Source organism: Bufo gargarizans, chromosome 2 (genome assembly GCF_014858855.1).
Source record: "Bufo gargarizans isolate SCDJY-AF-19 chromosome 2, ASM1485885v1, whole genome shotgun sequence".
Lineage (NCBI taxonomy): Eukaryota > Metazoa > Chordata > Amphibia > Anura > Bufonidae > Bufo > Bufo gargarizans.
The window spans coordinates 532,113,375-532,133,087 of record NC_058081.1 but is presented as its reverse complement, the minus strand read 5'-3'; the positions used below and the strand labels follow the sequence as shown (position 1 = coordinate 532,133,087).

Here is a 19,713-nt window from a genome sequence, read left to right as displayed (position 1 = left end):
TACAGGGCCTTTCACATAGCCCAGTATAAAATGCATGGGAACTAACCATTGTTACAGTAGTTTTGTCCCCATTCTGTTTGCATATTGTGGCGGGTTTACGCTGCCAGATTGTCGGGCAGATTATCTGCAATGAACATTACTACAAACACTCATTCCTGATAATCTGCTCATGTAAAGATCACCCAATGAATGAGCAGAACACTTGTTCATTGGGTGAATTCATCTCTTGTGTGGACTCCTCAATCATTGTGTCTGCATCTGCTGCCCAGAAACAATGAATCTGTATAAGATTGAATGATGGTGGTAGCAATCGCTTGTTACCGTACAGTGGAGGCGATCACTGCATGTAAATGTAGCTCTTCACTTCCACTAACAAACAGAGAATGGGAATCCTTCCTTCCCAATAATTGTCTGCTCCATCAGGCAGTGTAACTCCACCATGTTTGACCACCTAGCTCTACTTTCAAGACTGAAGACTCTGAATGAGCAATTTTTAAATCTTAGCTAGCCATACATATTGGATTTATAATCTCATGGGACTGGCTAACCGTGTAATGTGTATGGGGGGGGGGGGGGGGGGGGGCGGCCTCCCACTCTCCTCCAACAGTGGAAGTCAAAGGAAGTAAAGTAAGTTGGGCTGTTGAATTTCAACAAGTCAGATTTTTGGTTCTCCAGGAAGTAAGCTGCCACCAGAAGTGTTCGGCCAACTGGTATCTCAGGTGTATGGCCATCCTCAGTCTAAGAAGTCCATGCTTGCTTTCTTACCCACTTCTCTTCTGTTATGTTGTCATAAGGGATGAGCGAACCTGACGTTTTCAGGTTCAGGTTTGGTGTTTGGGCGGTGTATGAATTCCGTTATGGATTCTGTTAGCACGGAATATAACAGAATTCTATGACGGAATGCAAAACGGAAGCCGTCTGGTTTCCATTATGCAGGACGGAAAACAAAGTCCTGTCCTGCAAAACGGAAACCAGACGGATCCGTTATGCTGCCCATAGACTTCTAATATGACGGAATGCAAAACGGAATGCCTCGTAAAGGCTTCCATTTTGCCTTCTGTCATAGAATTCCGTTATTTTCCGTGCTAATGGAATCCATAATGGAATTGATACACCACCTGAACGTCAAACCTGAAAACTTCGGGTTCTCTCATCCTTTGTAGTCATGTCTTTTGCATGTCAACATCTGTAACTCTATACAAAAATTAGCACTCCTGTCTTATCTATACCTTTGCAATATATTTCTTCTCATTTATATTTTATTTCTAGAGATGCAGTGAGATGACCCATTATCTGTGTTCTTGTACACACACTAACCCTACCACCTCCAGACACAATGGGGAAGACTTATCAAAACTGTTCTAAAGAAAACTGGCTTAGTTGCCCATAGCAACCAGTCCGATTCCACCTTTCATTTTTCAGCATTCCTGAAAGGAGGAATCTGACTGGTTTCTATGGGCAACTAAGCCAGTTTTCCTTTACACCAGTTTTGATAAATCTCTCCTAATGTGTTATAATGATGTTATCTGTCTGTTCAGGAAGTAGAAGATAGATATGGGAAAAGACACTGCAGGAGATTTCCAACATAGTCATGAGAGAGAAGAATGCAGCAGGTCAGAGCACGTTCGCTGTGCTGCAGTTCTATGTAGAACTTACTTATTGATTGGCTATCCTTAGAATATGTCATCAAAGTCAGACTTGCAGAGGTCTGACTCCTGGCACTCCTTCCAATCTGCTGTTTTCAGAGGATCCAGCACAGGAACAGCACAGCTCCCATCACTGTGTGGTGGCCAGATCTGGTTACTGCAGCACTGATCCTACTCACTTTACAGGGGTTGTCTAATCATGGACAATGGGGGCATATCGCTAGGATATGCCCACATTGTCTTATAGGTGCGGCTCCAACTGCGGCTCCAAGAACAGAGCCCCGCAAGTGAAGGCTCTGTTCATTTTCTATGGGGCCGGCGAAAATAGCATGCGCGGTATGCTCCCATTCACTTCTATGGGGAGCCGGCTTGGTCGTGGCCGGACCGGAGTACTCCAGCCACAACCTTGCGGGGCTCTGTTCTTGATATAGGTGCGGGTCCCAGAGATGAGACCCACACCTATAAGACAATGGGGGCATATCCTTGCGATATACCCCCATTGTCCATGATGAGACAACCCCTTTAAAGCAGCACTGTACTAACCAATTCCAACGACTACAGGTCAGAGAAATAAGAAAAAGTACAAAGAGCAGGTAGCACTATACAGATAGATTTCAGTGAAAAACTTAGGGGCTATGCTACATTTTTAATTACATGCAATTACAAAAGTATTCATATCCAGGTACTGGTTTGAAAACTGTTTTCATGGGACAACCCCTTTGAGGGCAGAGGTGGCATGGGAAAGTGAACAGGTTAACAGAGGAACATAATGAAACAGGTCGGGGTTAGATGGTATAGTAGGCTAGACTATAATCAGTGTTACGGATAGAAGGTCCCATGAACTGGGATGAAATTGGTGCTGGAGGCCCCAACTGGGAGGCGGGTTGATATTCTAATCAGGCAGTGAGGGGATGGACCATACGGGAGAGGCTTAGACACGGTGTTGATCTGATTGAAACCCCATTGACACATGACATCTTCACACAGGGGAGAGAGAAAACGTTTCCTCCTGCTTTGAGAATGATGGAACTACATGACTTCCTGTCTTTGGGAAAGCATGCCAAAAGAGAGGAAAATCTGCATAAAAAAAAAAATTAAGTTACATTTATTGAAATCTACATCTGGGAAGGGGTTGCTATTAAAGCATATCTTTCACACTGAAATATCCCTTTAAGCCTTTCAAGCACTAAATTCTGGTCAATAGACAGACAAATAGTTTACCTGACCAGCAGTGTCGAGCAACTCCATGGCAACTGCTTCATCGTCTATTGTGGTCTGATGCCGGTATGTAGATTCTGATGGGGAAAATTGCTATGAATAACACGCATGAAACCACAAGCACATCTTGTACAAATATTTAGTGTTCAGTATGATTTAGGTGACACGACTTATTTAATTTATTATGCATTTAATGGAGACTACTCATCCCACTATAAAAATGGCGACAAGACGTCAATGTCCTCTAGATGTAAGGAAATGTATGAATAAATGTGCACTTATTAACTCCATGCTGAATCCAAGCAGATGAATTATTAAAGTGGACTTCAGTAATTAAATGTCGGGAATGTGCTACAGGGTATTTAATAAAAGCACTAAGAAAAAGATCCTTGATCTCCAATGAAAGGCACTTCCTTCGAGTGCCCTTCCCTCACTGTAATGTAATCATACAATGAGACTGGAGAGCAGGAGACTTGGCTGCGGTTCCATAAGATGTCAAGCTTGACACACACTTACTCATTTTAAATGAGCATTTATTGATCGGTCTGATGGACTTAACTCTCTACTATATATGTGGGTTCTGGATTTCATGGATGAGGACTTAAAAGGAATCTGTCACTAGCGACCTTCCTATGAAGCTGTTTGCATAGACACATAGCTGTAGTTCACCTGATTAAAATTCAGCTTTTCCTGTGTTGATCTTAGGCACTGTTCCAGAGTTGTGATCCTTTTTTTATTTAGAAATTAGGCTTTTGGTGCAATAAGGACGTCACCATTGCTCTTGTTGTGCCCAAGCTCCACTCATTTCTGTGGTCAGCCGCAACTTTGCTGCTTTCATTGACGGCTCCAGGCAGTGGCAAAGCAGCCAGGGAGGAGCTGACGACTGAAAGGAGTGAATCTTTCATGTAACAAAAGAAATGGTCCTGCACCGGAGAGGAGTGTGAAAGGGTCCTGTCTAGAATGGAGTTGCCCCTGATAGGTCACATGACCAGAAAGGAAGGGGGCATGTCACTAATGCAGGTCTATAGAGAGAAAAGGAATGGAGAGGATGAAGATGCTATGGAGCGGTGACTAAATTCAAGAGAGCAGCCAACGATGTCTCAGCAGTAAATTCTGCAGTCATCAGGGGAAGTCATCAAGGTAGTCTGGGCTCAATGGAGAAGCAAATGAAAACGCTAAGGTAAAATCGAGCAATGAATATTAACATCGCAGAGATGTCTTAACAAGTATAGAAGTAGGTTGCAGTCACTTCTAAAGTCAATTGTAAATGATAACTTTCAAATAGACCATATAATAATGTATCTTACCTAAAGTCGGGTCATATTCCCAAATAAATCGTTTAGTAAGAAACCTCACCAAGAGAGCTGAAAATAAAACACTAAAATTAAGAATTTCCTCTTTAACACTAGACGAAAAAGACTGATCATTACACAATTTATAATGTGTCCAATGTACATTATTATTCTAAAATGGCATCTGTCAGCAGATTTGTACCTATGACACCGGCTGACCTGTTACATGTCTGCTTGGCAGCTGAAGGCATCTGTGTTGGTCCCATGTTCATATGTGCCCGCAATGGTGAGAAAAATGAAGTTTTAATATATGCAAATAAGACTCTAGGAGTAATGGGGGCGTTGCCGTTACTGATAGAGGCTCTGCTCTCTCTGAAACATCCGGGCCCTCTGCACTTTGATTGACTGGCCCTGTCAATCAAAGGGCAGAAGGCACGCTTGCAGAGAGAGCTGAGGTACAAATCTGCTGAAAGAGGCCCTTTAAAGGGGTTCTGTCACCAGCATTAACCCTATTAAACTGGCTGACATTAGCGATGTGCTAATGTCAGCAGACCCTTACTCTACTATTTGTATGCTTATGGATGCCCCGGTTACTGTACAATTTTTAACTTTGATGATATGCAAATTAGCCTCTAGGAGCCGGGGTGGCGTTGCTCCTGCTCCTAGAGGCTCCATTCTCCCACCTCAAGTCACGCCCTGCCGTCCTCGATTGACATGGCCAGCGTTCGTCTTCTCCTGCCAGCCCTGTGCTCTAGATAAATCTCGCGCCTGCGCAGTCCCGGCACACAGGGCCGGCAGGAGGAGACGAACGCTGCCTGGTCCTGTCAATCAAAGACGACAGGGCGTGACTTGAGGTGGGAGAACAGAGCCTCTAGGAGCAAGAGCAACGCCCCACCTGCTCCTATATATCATCAAAGTTAAAATTGTACAGTAAACGGGGCATCCATAGGCATAAAAATAGTAGAGTTAGGGTCTGCTGACATTAGCACATCGCTAATGTCAGCCAGTTTAATAGGGTTAATTGTGCTGACAGAAAACCTTTAAAGGATATGTACACCTTCAGAGACATTTTTTATTATTACATTTTACTCATTTTGGGATAAAAATAATTTTTTCAATTGGTCTTTTTTAAATGTCCTTCTGACGTACAAGGGTTAAAAAAAATCTATTCGCAAACTGTGACTTTCTGTGTCATCTGATACTCATGTAGAGCTCTTATCTCTGATCTCTTGACCTCACAGAACACATTATAGCTCAATTCTTATCAAACTGATAACTGATAGCGGAGGGCTTGTTGTTTGCAGGACAAAATGCACTTTCTAACGGTTGCAAAAAATGTGGTAGAAAGTGGGAAAAAAATTCTAAATAGAGTGGAATCATAAAAAAAACAGTAAAACTGACCTGTCACTTTTATTCTCCAGGTCAGTACGGTTATGGTTATACTACATATTTATATTTTTTTTACTTTTCATCGCCATAGTCTGACAAAATTTTTGTAGTTATGTGTGCCGTGCTGTGTGAAGGCAAATTTTTTGAGGGTCGATCTGTACTTTTCATTGATACCATTTTGGGGTGTGTACGACTTTTTGATCACTTTTTTTTTTTTTTTTTTTGTGGGAGGTGAAGCAACAACAAAAAATGCAAATCGGCCATTTTGTATTTTTTTTCTGTTTCGCCGTTTGCCGTATGTGAAAAATATATATAAATAAATATATATATATATATATATATATATATATTTTAAAGGGAGTCTTTTACCAAATATGACCATTACAGACCACTCAAATCAGGCTCTCCATTACATTCCCTAGATTACTATGATTTTCATATTGCAGTCCAAAAAGTACTTTTATACCATATGGTAATTAGGTTCTGAAGATGCCCAGGGGCGGCGTTCATGCAGCCGCTGCCCAGGCCCCTCTGCGCTTTGCTTACCAAACCCCTCCTCTTTAACCCCTCTGGTCCGCCCTTGTTTTATCTGATTACCTCCTCCTCTCCGTCTGAAATCCCGCGTCCTCGCTGCTCCACTCATTCTTGGCGCGTGCACACTGCATTGCCCATTATGGGCAGAGGAACAGGGACTTTCAATGCGCAGGCGCCAGCCTGCGCAACTCGATCCAGCCGGCGGAGGCACAGGATTTCAGACGGAGAGGAGGAGGTAATCAGATTAAACAAGGGTGGGCCAGAGGGGGTGAACGAGGAGGGGTTTGGTAAGCAAAGCGCAGAGGGGCCTGGGCACCAGCCGCATGAACGCCGCCCCTGGGCACCTTCAGAACCTAATTACCATATGGTATAAAAGTGTTTTTGGGAGCAAATCGGCGATGGACTGCAATATGAAAGGTACCATAGTAATCTGGGGAATGTAATGGAGAACCTGATCTGAGTGGTCTGTAATGGTCATATTTGTGAAAGACTCCCTTTAATAGTATGGGTGTTTTTTCATCGATGCCTATGATGACCATAGGGAACTATAACAAGCAATCATCAGAGTGCTATTCTCAGACTTCAATGCATTAGCATTTGAGTCAATGACAATGTTCCTATGTTCCTATGGAGCTCTGCCACAGGCAGGGGCTCCATAGATACTAATATGCAGCAGCCTCCTGTCACACAGGAGGACAGGGGCTGCTGCACACATGCTCCGGCTCCCCCAATCCCCAACGGGAGGAGCTGGAGCACATGCTTCAGGGTTTTAGGGAATACAGATGCCATGGTCACATTTTACCATGGCATCGAAAGGATTAAAAGTTCTAAACTTTCATCACCGCCAGTTGCTGACATTAGTGCTGGGTGTCTGCTGTTTTTAAATGCCCTGCTGCCGACGTAAATTTACGTCGGGTGGTCAGAAAAGGGTTAAATAAGTGTTTATTTGTTCAGGAGACCAGAGATGAGCCGTCAGATGATGAGATTTAAATAAAACAGACTGTGATAGTTGGCAGACTGATTTTTAACCCATGTATCTCAGAAACAGCTGGACATTTTTAATTAAGACCTAATGAGAAAATACATTTGTAGCACAAAATAAGTAAAATTAAATCATAAAAAATTGCCCAGAAGGTATCCATAGCCTTTAAGGAATCCATAGGATACATATACAATAAAAGTCATCTAACATACAATTGAGATACATCTTTCAAAATATATAAATCCAATGAATCCATCCTAAGGTCCCCTCATATTACATAATGGACCATTAATATGCACTTGAGAAGACTTTCTCAAAAAAATATGATAAGATTGGAAACGTGGACAGCATCCATGCAGAAGAAGAAATTCCTAGTCCCAATAAAATTGATCTTATTTATTTTAATCAAACTTTTACTTATTGCATGTATAATGTGATGGTGCAATATAAAGGGGACCTCCTGCATGGCTGCTGACATCCTCAACTGTCCTTCAGATTGCTGTTTTGACGAACCACGTTCAGCTACACTGACATTATCTGTAAAAGCCCACGCAAGAGTATGATTTGTGTATTGATCATTCTGATCATATTTACTATTAACTAATACTAAGATGGCCTGGGGTATTATTTGCGGTCAATAAACGGCACAGCAAATCATTCAAGTCAAATGAAAAAATATACAAATGAAGTTCCCAATTTCAGTCTTAGCAAGTTCCGCACCATAAAAAGAGAACTTCTCGGATCATTTGTTGAACAGTTTTACCATATAAGTCACTAGGATGTTAATATTATACCATTTTGGTGCTGCCAACAGCGACACAAAACTTTTGTAAACAAAAGAGAAATTTATGATGTGTGAATAGTTGTGAGAATATAGTAAGAATATTAACCCTTAACCCAGAGATGTCACCAATAATTCAGCACTTATGCCGGCTGTTTATTCAGAACAGAGTCATTTCCAAACAGCTACAATGAAGGCTTGGGAGGCAAGAAAGGAATGGGCACAAGATACAGATTCCAGTGTCCAGACCTTCTAGGGCATTTTGAGCTAAGATAAAGGCAAATAATATGTGTAAAATAAAAGCCAACAAAATGGTGCAGAATTAGAAGCAGCGCCCTAACTGTAATCTAGAGTCAGTATCTCAGCACTTGTACCCATGGATACAATCTACGTAGGTGTATCTCCTATGCCGAAAGGTTCCATCAGGTTAGTGATTCAGTAGAACATGATAACAGACAAGAATAAATCCCTGGAAACCCTTTATTCAACACAGTGGCGCAGATTATTATTTTTTGTATATTCTTTATTTTAGGAGAATTTTCAAATATAAGAATACAATTATACATGAATACATGAGTGCATGAATGAATAGGTATATGTAAGAAGTCACGTATAAGGTTTTTACAGATTATCTGGATAATGTACGTACATTGATGAATCTTCCAACTGAGGATCAGATTGAGATTCCCGTAGGAAAAAGTTACAAAATAGCAGTTTGTAAGTGCATATCCAGTTGCTGGGATTCCAACCAGCTAACAACATATAGTGGGTATCTCAAGATATAATGCTTTTGCTAATGGAATCTAGCTAAGTAAGTAACAGAATAGGAAAGAACAAGGGTCAGTACTAAGTTCTTTGGGACCTCTTCCCTGATGACACAACATGATATTGTTAGTAACTAGAGAAGGGTATTCGTGTTGTGTTGGTACATGAGTTTTTCTCAGTGATATACATGGGCGATATGGGTGTAAATGCTACAAGGTGTTTGAGTAAGACTTTGCAATGTTAAAGGCTATATGACTAGGTATTATAAGAGGTGAAAAGATGCAGTAGATATAGGAATTTCTGTCCTCTCCGCAACTCAGAAACCATCCCTAAGTTTGAGTTGCAGTTCTGTGAAAGTCTAACCAAGGTGGAAGAAGTGGATCAGCACTCACTTTTTAATGCAAACAAATCTTCACTTTATTGCATAAACAAAATACAAGCAAATGTGACACGTTTCAGCTAAACAGCCTTTTAGCCGAAAACGCGTCACATCTGCCTGCATTTTGTTCGTGGCAATAAAGTGAAATTTGTTTTCCATCAAAAAGTTAGTGCTAAACCATTTCAAGAACTAGATGTGCCAAATTGTGGTAAAAATGTGCTATAAGCTCCACTACCCCTGAAGAAGCCTATGGTCTGGTGAAACATGTTGGAGGAGCTTGAAGAGGGAATTTTTTATTAGCACCATCTGTTCAGTGGCTACTGATAGAGGCAATACATAATATCTGTGGAATACCAAAAGCCTATATTAGATAGAGCAAATAGTACCGAATGTCGTTAATGCTAACAAAATTGAACAAGCCTCCCAAGATATAATAAGTAGGAGCGATTAAACGATGAGTGGAAAATTGCTAGTTTCTCACCAATCGTGATCTTTCATCCTGTTAAAAAAAATTATCTTTCCTCAGTCACAGATCTGTTCGTATAATATGGAGTGGTCTACTCGCTTGCAGATCACATAGAGGCGCGGTACTTTGTAGCGAATGATTAACGAGCATAAGAACAAATATCGCTCTATGCAATAAGCACATTTTTGGTCGCTAATTAGTGGCAATATCGTAATCTAAAACTGTTATCTGCAAGACATCTGCCGGTGTCATACAAGCCTAAGATACAGGGTGAAACTATCACTGCTTTAGCCCTGAGTAGTATGCGATAACAGCCACACTATTTGGCTGAGAAGCCCTTACAATATTGCTGCTGGTATAATAAACAGCGATGTACCACTTTGTGCTAAGCTACACATTATACCAAGTTTATTGTTGGGATACTACTTACACTGATCAAAAATATAAACCCAACACTTTCAGTTTTGCTCCCATTTTGCAAGAGCTGAACTCAAAGATCTGAAACATTTTCTACATACACAAAAGACCCATTACTCTCTAATATTGTTCACAAATCTGTCTAAATCTGTGTTACTGAGAACTTCTCCTTTGCCGAGATAATCCATCCCACCTCACAGGTGTGGCATATCAAAGTGCTGATTAGACAGCATGAATATTGCACAGGTGTGCCTTAGACTGCCCACAATAAAAGGCCACTTTGAAATGCGCAGTTTGATCACACAGCACAATTCCACAGTGTTGCAACATTTTAGGGAGTGTGCAATTGGCATGCTGACTACAGGAATGTCTACCGGAGCTGTTGCCCGTGCAATGAATGTTCATTTCTCTACCATAAGCCGTCTCCAAAGGCGTTTCAGAGAATTTGGCAGTATATCCAACCGACCTCACAACCGCATCATAAATCTATCAGTGAGTTTCTACCTCTGTATATTTTTTATCTTCCAGTGTTGATACATGCTTCATAATATTATTCCTGCCACTGTCCAGTTATACAATTTGGCCCTACTGTAAGTCCTTGTGGTGTCTGAGTGTTGGGAGACACCATTAGTACCTGGAAAAGATAACTGCTATAGGTGAAGTCCAGTTCTGCAGTCTTGTGAACAACCAGCGTTGTTACACATCCTTGATATTTTTTCAGATGAACTTCCACTATAAGGGCAAGAGTCAAACCACTTCTCTTTACATTAGATCCATACGACATCACAAACAGATTGGGCTTTGGTCTACCTCAGCAACAGAAAACCCCCTACTTTTGTGTATTTCTATATAGAGAAAGTCTTCGAACCTTCTCTTCTTCTTTATAAGTACCAGAGATTAGCTCCCACCATACATTGATAGACATGTGTTGTTTTTTTCATTGTAGTCTTCTTTTTTAAATAGGAAATGTCCACTAGGTGACACCACCACAAGATAAGACTTTAATTTTTAGTTGTGCTGCTATACGCATTTTTTCCTATAAATTGATGGTCAGGCACCATACCTTGGAACACTTCTCTACTTCTTCAAAATTCCTTTTAAAATATTTCTGTCCTCTTGTTTTCCATCGCTGTTAAGGAAGTAATGTAATAGACATGGTATCTGGCATATGTTGGCATTGTCAAGAGGACAGCCCATTCTTGAGGGAATCGAGAAAATAACAGGTAACATAAAGGGGTTGTACACATTTCTCCCCCCTCTCTTGGGCAGACTTGCAACGTGAAGCATACTTTCCTGCTTCCCAATGCTGGCTCCCGACTCCTCCACTCTCTGGTCCGCCTCTGGTTTGATGCCACCACAGCCAATTGTTGGCCACAGTGGTGATCTTCTCCCCTTGCGTCATGTCAAATGGTCACATGATGCAAAGGGAGCAGGTCAATTGCTTGCTGCAGCATCATTAAACTGGAAATTTGATAAGGGGGGGGGGGGGCGGTTACCAAACACCACCCCCAAAATGTGCACGACCCCATTAATCTTGGGACCCTCTTCCTTATTACAGGTTTATTTACTCACTTATATAGCACCAACATCTTCCACAGAGATTGTCTTTACTCATAACAATACCTGTTCCCATTGGGGCTCACAATCTAAATTCCAACTTAACCTATCATTATTATTTTTGGAGGAACTCAGAGAACCCTCTATGCAGATGTTGCCCTTGCTTGGATTTCAATCCAAGGCCACAACAATGCAGGGAACCATTCTTAACCTTGAGCCAGGTCTAATATTTTGTATCAAGGCAAATGTTGATTATTGCTAGACTAGCCTTTCCTGCCTCTGGAAATTAGTCTCTTGTTCTAAGTAACTTGCATACATTAATAGCAAAAAGGTTGGCTGAATTTCTTATCTATAGATTGGTGCTTAAGTCTAAATACACTAGCATTTGGCTTGACTAAAAGTACTTACACTATTTGCAAGCCTGTAACAGTGTCCCTGTCTCTTCCTGTGCAGGTGTTTTCTATTTCACTGGAGAACCACATAAAAATTAACCAAGATGAGGAAAAGTCATAGAGTTCAACACTGAACCACTTTGCAAGGTCCAAATCCTGGGAAAATGTGGCAGTACACGGAGAAGGCGCTCCTGAAATGGTCCAATAATGATTACATGGCATGCCTTAATTAAGGACAAACTGCTTTCGTCTGAAACACGTAGAATGTGAATTCACACTTTATGGCTCTTTCTAAGAGGTGACCAATAAAGAATTGTTTTATCGAGATGCAGGATTTTTATTATCAGTTCTATTTCTCTATTTCACTGTTTACTGCCAATTAGTGTTGGTCGAGCACTAAAGTGCTCGAGTAGAACACTTCCCGATGCTCAGGTGCTCTACACCCGAGCACAATGGAAGTCAATGGGAGAACTTGAGAATTAAATCAGGCACCCCCTGCTCTGAAGAGGGGAGGGTGTCAGGACTCTAGTTCGGCTTAGGAGTCCCTGCTCTGACTCCATATATAGCTATGTCCATATATGGAGTCAGTGCTTGGGGACACCCAGTGTATTTAAATCTAATTTAGCTTCTATTCCTGAAAAGTTTCAGGCGGGATTCAAACTCACAACTTTCTACTTTACAGCCAAGAATCTTAACCACTACACCATAGAGCTGCATGGCCAGTTAGTAAAAACAATTAAATAAAAATAAAAAGTAAATAAATATATGAGATTTCTGCTGTATAGGAATACTTATACAGCAAGTATTCCTATACAGCAGAAGTCTTATTTATTTTATTCTATTTTTTAAGTAACTGGCCATGCAGCTGTATAGTGTAGTGGTTAACATTCTGGGCTGTAATGTAGAAGGTTGTAAGTTTAAATCCTGCCAGAAACTTTTCAGAAATAGAGGCTAAATTAGATTTAAATACACTGACTCGAGCATCGTGCTCGAGCCAAACTGGTGTTCAGCCAAGCATGCTCGCCCAACACTACTGCCAATCCATTTCACATATTCTGACAATACTATTTGTACTGTGTAAAATCATAAGCATTATTTATATATATATATATATATAGTTTACTCATCCAAAATGTTTCTCCCAAGTTTTATCCTTGTTACTGATAGAAATAGAGCCTGAAAAACAAGCAGACTCCTACTTTGATCCATGTACATCTATATTTCTTCTGTATTTACGTCTGGATTATGTAAAAAAATATATCATATATAAATATAAATGAAAATGGCTAAAAAAAAAACAACACAGCAACAAAAAGCAGAGTGTGTGAATTAACACAAAATATAGCAGACAAAAATAAAAAAAAAATAGTATAATGGAGGAGACGCCATTCCACATATACAATATGCACCAGTACAGAAAATATGCATACTCACCAGATTTGCCAACTCCAGCACGGCCAAAAACAGCAATCTTCACTTCTGCGCTTTTCGCCATCTTGCTGTTATTCGATTTTCTTATACAATAAAATTGCTGATTCACTGTGACATCGTTAATACTACAGAATCTTCAAGTCTAAACAAAAGAAGACACAAAGTCCTGACAATAAAGCCAATGTCATAAGGGCAAATGTATTACACAATAGGGGTTATTTACTAAAGATCGGTGTTTCCCACACCAGTGTTAGTAGAAACTCAACGGATGATCTGACCTAATGAGGCACACGTCTTATGTTGTTAAATAAGTTGGACTACTGCCCACAGCCCACCTCTTCATGCCCATTTTTTTTGGGGGGGGGGGGGAAAGTGAGAGTTTCAGAAAAAGCTATGAAGTTGGACATTTTGATCTTTGGGGCTTTTCAATTATACACTGCTCAGATCCAGGGGTTATGATTACCCGACAATCCAGCCGGCGCCTTCTACTGTAGCGTGCAAGCAGGAGGCAATATGGACAATCATAATACATTAGGAAGTGCCTTGTATCAACATTGTCTACTTAATATGACAGCAATATCAGATAACCTAATGTCACCACATTTCTTCCTCTATGTATAGAAACATATCAGATAAAATCAGACTGCAAAAGCCAGATGTGCTAGAACTGAAAGGTTGCAGGCATCAGATTGCAGAAGCCGCAGCCCCGTAATCCATCTTTACTGTCACAGCCACAGAAACACAGTCACGTTTGGAGCCAGCTAGATTACACAGATACCTTCTGCTGCCTTTGCTTGATCCTCATCTCATCCTGTCTTTTTTATTAGTTAGAAGAACAATTAATGCTCATTCAGTTTACATTGATGTATATCACACTGTGGGGGGTTTGGGCAGCTGAGGCTGCTTTCTGCAAAGAAGGACATTGCAATTTTGTCATGTTTTTGCTACTAAAACCATGAAAAAACTGCTTTCTGCAATGATCACTGGTGCAAATGTGTGCAGGACTGCACAGATAAGGCTATTTTCACACTGGCGTTTTGAATTCCGTTTGTGAGATCCGTTTCAGGGATCTCACAAACGGTTCAAAACTGATCAGTTCCGCTCCAATGCATTCTGAATGGATAAGGATCCGTTCAGAATGCATCAGTTCGGCTCCGTTCTGCCTCCATTCCGCTCTTGATGAGGACACCAAAATGCTGCTTGCGGCGTTTTGGTGTCCGCTTGGCGATGCAGAGCCAAATGGATCCGTCCTGACTTTCAATGTAAGTCAATGGGGACGGATCCGTTTTCACTGACACAATATGGTGCAATTGAAAACGGATTCGTCCCCTATTGACTTTCAATGTAAGTCAGGACGGATCCGTTTTGACTTTGTTCTTCATTATGAACGGATACAAGCATTTGCATTATAGGTGCGGATCCGTCTGTGCAGACACCAGACAGATCCGCACCGAACGCAAGTGTGGAAGTAGCCTTAGATGAAGAAGCTGCACACACAAGGTCACATTACCGTACTGTATGTGTTAAGGCCCTGATGCCAGATTGACAGCAGCAAGGTGGCTCCACAGAGGAGCGTGAGCAGCTGTGCACGTGTATGAGGTGGGGTCTTAATTTATTCATTGGCTCTGTCTGGGGACTGTAATAGTTTAGAACACATTCTGAGAAAACGTCACCTGTGAGTCACTGACTTTACAGAGGAGCTGGCAGAAATTCGGATGAATTTCAGTAAATACTTGTATTCTATAAAGCGTCTCGCCTAGGCCTCATTGACAACTGGGCATAACCATACTCCATGTCAAAAAGATTTGTCCTTACACAGTCTGATACTGTTAGCGATGACTGGACACTTTTTGTGTTTAGGAAAACAGCTTTTTCACAAGGGAGTAGTAAAAGTTGTCAATAGTAACACAGAAAAGTGGTGTCGACCATAGACACAGTATAACAGGATGGCACTGGGGAAGTGGGGCAGCAGAGTTATGGAAATGGCTCAGGGCCCATGGTTTCCTTAACCCCTTCAAGACCAAGCTAGTTTCCACCATAAGGACCAAGCCACATTTTACAAATCTGACATGTTTTCCTTTATGTGGTAATAACTCTGGAATGCTTTTACTTATATAAACGATTCTGAGATTGTTTTCACATGTTGTTTTTGCAGGAAGAGCTGACATTAATATTGGTGCCATTTTTGGGTACATATGATTTTTTTGATCCTTCAATATGAAACTTTTTTAGGGCAATGGGACAAAAAAATGGCTATTTTAGCACAGTTTTTTTTTTTTTTTTTTTTTTAACAGCATTTACCTGATGGGGTAGATCATGTCATATTTTTAAAGAGCAGGTCATTACGGACGTAGCAAAACCTAATATGTAAATAATTTTTATTTCAGTTTTATACAATAAAAGCATTTGTGAAAAAAAATAAAAAATTTTATGTCACCATTTGCTGAAAGCTATTTATTTTTTATTTTTCTGCCGATCGTATTGTGTAGGGGCTCATTTTTTGCGGAAAGAGTTGATATTTTTATAGGTAGTATTTTGGGGTACATATGATTTTTTTGATCACTCAATATTACACTTTATGTTGAAAAAGGACCAAAAAATTGTTTCTTTTTGTAGTTTTTATAACATTTTTTTTATAGAATTCACCTTAGGGGTTAGATCATGTAATATTTTCTGAGCAGGTTGTTACGGACGTGGCGATACCCAATATGTCTACTTTTTTATGTATTTCAGTTTAAAAAAAAAATCATGTTTTAGTGTCTCTATTTTCTGAAAGCCATATTTTTTTATAGTTTGGGAAATTGTCCTATGTAGGGGATCATTTTTTGCAGAAAAAGATGACACCTTGATTGGTACTATATTGAGGTACATATGTATTTTTGATCGCTTAGAACTACACTTTTTGTGATGTATGGTGATAAAAAATAGCATTTTTGGTACAGTTTTTATTTTTTTACGATGTTCACCTGAGGGGTTAGGTTATGTGATATTTTTATAGAGCAGGTTGTTACGGATGTGGCAATACCTAATATGTCTACTTTTTGAAAATTTATTTAAGTTTTACACTATAAAAGCACTTTTGTGAGGAAAAAACAAACATGTTTTAGTGTCTCAATTATCTGAATGCCATATTTTTTTACCTTTAGGGAGATAGTCTTCATTTTGTGTGGGAAGAGATGACTGTTTGATGGGTACCATTTTTGGGTGTGTATGGCTTTTTGTTAGCTTGGAATGACACTTTTTGTGATGAAGATGACAAAAAAATTGCATTTTTGGCAAACTTTTTTTTCTTTACGGTGTTCACCTGAGGGGGTAGATCATGTGATATTTTTATAGAGCATGTAATTATGGATGCAGCAATACCTAATATGTGGTCTTTTAGTGTTTCTATTTTTTGAAAGCCATATTTTTTTTATCTTTTGGGTGATTGTATTGTGTAGGGGCTCATTTTTTCACGGAAAAAAAAATCATGTTTTAGTGTCTCCATTTTGTCTTATATAGGGGCTAATTTTTTGCGCAAAGAAATGACGGTTTTATTGGTACTATTTTTATGTCTTTTTGATCACTTGGAATTACAATTGTGATGTAAGGTGACAAATGGCATTTTTTGCTCAGTTTTAATTTTTTTGTGGTAGATTATGTGACATGTTTCTATAGCACATCGCTACGGATGCAGCGAGACCTAATATATCTGTTTTATATTATTTTTTAACACTATTTTATGTTAAGGGTCTTTTTTTTTTACTTGAAACTTTTAATTTTTTTATTATGAAAAAAAATACACCTTTTAAACTTTTTATTTTGTTACTTTACCTTTTCAGGTTTGATCCCTGTTTCAATTCAGTACAATACATTGTACAGGCCCCCTGTCAGCGCAGCACGGGGAGGTGATTGAGTCAGAGGGAGTCCCCTTCCTCTGTAAACCCTGCACGTGCCCTGGGCAGCGATGAACGCGGCATGTTAAAAGGTTATTCAGCCGGCATGACCGCATACATAGATGCTGGTGGATGCAGCAGGGGCCTGGCTACCAGCAAGAAGCCGCATTCCCTCACGTACATGTATATGAATTTGCCTGAAGGGGTTAATCTGCCAATACAATGCTGCCCCAGGATACAATATTTTCAAGCCTTTCAACATACAATGGTCTTTTCTAACCCATCAAATTGAAACTACAATCAACATACAATGTCTAAGACTCAGACCCAACCAATCAACATGGCCACTTCTCTAGTAAAATAGCTGTATTTGCTAGTTAGCAGCTATTCTTGACTGTTATATCTAAGGACTTGTTTTATCTGCTTATTTTTCTTCGATCCTAATTTTTCCTTATCTTGAATGACATGTAGGGACTTTGGAACTGATTAAAAAAGTTACAATGGTTTCAACATACAAGGGTTGACCTGGAACCAATTAATATTGTTACTCTGTATATAATTATTCACTTACCCTTGGTCCAAATGTTCTTATTTTTTAAAGTCCCTGACTTATTGAAGAGGAGAAAGAGTCAACCAGTGCAGCAAGTCAAACATTATATTCTTTTTCTATCTTTATCACTATACAGACGGCTACCCTGATGCCCAAAAATCTTGCAGATGGCAACTGAACTGATGTCTACTGAGATCTTTCTAAACAGTTGAACATGAAAAGGTTACATTTGCATATGACCAACTGTGCAAGTATAATAGATCTACAAATTATTTCAACGTAGTCCGTATTTACACAAATGTACAGTCATGTGAAAAAATTAGGACACCCTTTGAAAGCATGTGGTTTTTTGTAACATTTTTAATAAAAGGTTATTTCATCTCCGTTTCAACAATACAGAGAGATTAAAGTAATCCAACTAAACAAAGAAAACTGAAGAAAAGTCTTTTCAAGATCTTCTGTAAATGTCATTCTACAAAAATGCCTATTCTAACTGAGGAAAAAGATAGGACACCCTCACATGTATTCCCTCTTAAATTGGCTCAGATCTCACACAGGTATATCACACCAGGTGCACATAATTAGTAGATCGTTACTCTGCATGTTGAATGAGGCTTGCCCTATTTAAACCTCAGACATTTAGTTTGGTGTGCTCCTGACTGTTGAAGTGAGAGTGAGCACCATGGTGAGAGCAAAAGAGCTGTCAGAGGACTTCAGAAAAAAGATTGTAGCAGCCTATGAGTCTGGGAAGGGATTTAAAAAGATCTCAAAAGATTTTGAAATCAGCCATTCCACTGTCCGGAAGATAGTCTACAAGTGGAGGGCTTTCAAAACAACTGCCAACATGCCCAGGACTGGTCGCCCCAGCAAGTTCACCCCAAGAGCAGACCGCAAGATGCTAAAAGAGGTCTCCAAAAACCCTAAAGTGTCATCTCGAGAACTACAGCAGGCTCTGGCTACTGTTGATGTAGAAGTACATGCCTCTACAATCAGAAAGAGACTGTACAAGTTTAACTTGCATGGGAGGTGTGCAAGGAGGAAACCTTTGCTTTCCAAGAGAAACATCGAGGCCAGACTGACATTTGCCAGAGATAAAGTTGACAAAGACCAGGACTTCTGGAATAATGTTCTTTGGACAGATGAGTCCAAAATTGAATTATTTGGACACAACAGCAGAGGACATGTTTGGCGTAAACCAAACACAGCATTCCAAGAAAAGAACCTCATACCAACTGTGAAGCATGGAGGTGGAAGTGTCATGGTTTGGGGCTGCTTTGCTGCAGCAGGACCTGGTCAGCTCACCATCATAGAATCCACGATTAATTCTACTGTGTATCAGAAGGTGCTTGAAGAACATGTGAGACCATCAGTTAGAAAATTAAAGCTGAAGCGGAACTGGACCATGCAACATGACAATGACCCAAAACATACTAGTAAATCAACCAAAGATTGGCTGAAAAAGAAGAAATGGAGAGTCCTGGAATGGCCAAGTCAAAGTCCAGATTTGAATCCCATTGAGATGCTGTGGGGTGACTTGAAAAGGGCTGTACGTGCAAGAAACCCCTCAAACATCTCACAGCTGAAAAAGTTCTGCATTGAGGAGTGGGGTAAAATTTCCTCAGACCGATGTCGAAGACTGGTAGATGGCTACAAGAACCGTCTCACTGCAGTTATTTCAGCCAAAGGAGGTAACACTCGCTATTAGGGGCAAGGGTGTCCTATCTTTTTCCTCAGTTAGAATAGGCATTTTTGTAGAATGACATTTACAGAAGATCTTGAAAAGACTTTTCTTCAGTTTTCTTTGTTTAGTCGGATTACTTTAATCTCTCTGTATTGTTGAAACGGAGATGAAATAACCTTTTATTAAAAATGTTACAAAAAACCACATGCTTTCAAAGGGTGTCCTAATTTTTTCACATGACTGTATCTGATTTGTGTCCATAAAAAACGATCGTTTTGCATCCATCCTTGTGTCTGTTTTTTACGCTCATTTGCCATCCGATTTTCTGTGACATACATTTTTCACACCCCTGTAGACT

At 40.1% G+C, this 19,713-nt stretch overlaps 1 protein-coding gene across 4 annotated transcripts in view; it reads right to left on the bottom strand.

Moving 5' to 3' along the window:
- The window catches only part of RERG (RAS like estrogen regulated growth inhibitor), a 44,959-nt gene that overhangs the window by 11,289 nt on the left and 13,957 nt on the right, over window positions 1-19,713 (bottom strand). For all 4 annotated transcript variants that reach the window (XM_044278044.1, XM_044278041.1, XM_044278042.1 and 1 more), the window contains exons 2-4: window positions 13,253-13,391; window positions 4,172-4,228; window positions 2,868-2,941 (exon numbers count right to left, since the gene is read on the bottom strand). In XM_044278044.1, the coding sequence (XP_044133979.1) occupies window positions 2,868-2,941; window positions 4,172-4,228; window positions 13,253-13,313 (192 nt within the window). In that variant the 5' untranslated portion in view covers window positions 13,314-13,391. The remainder of the gene's footprint in view (window positions 1-2,867; window positions 2,942-4,171; window positions 4,229-13,252; window positions 13,392-19,713) is intronic.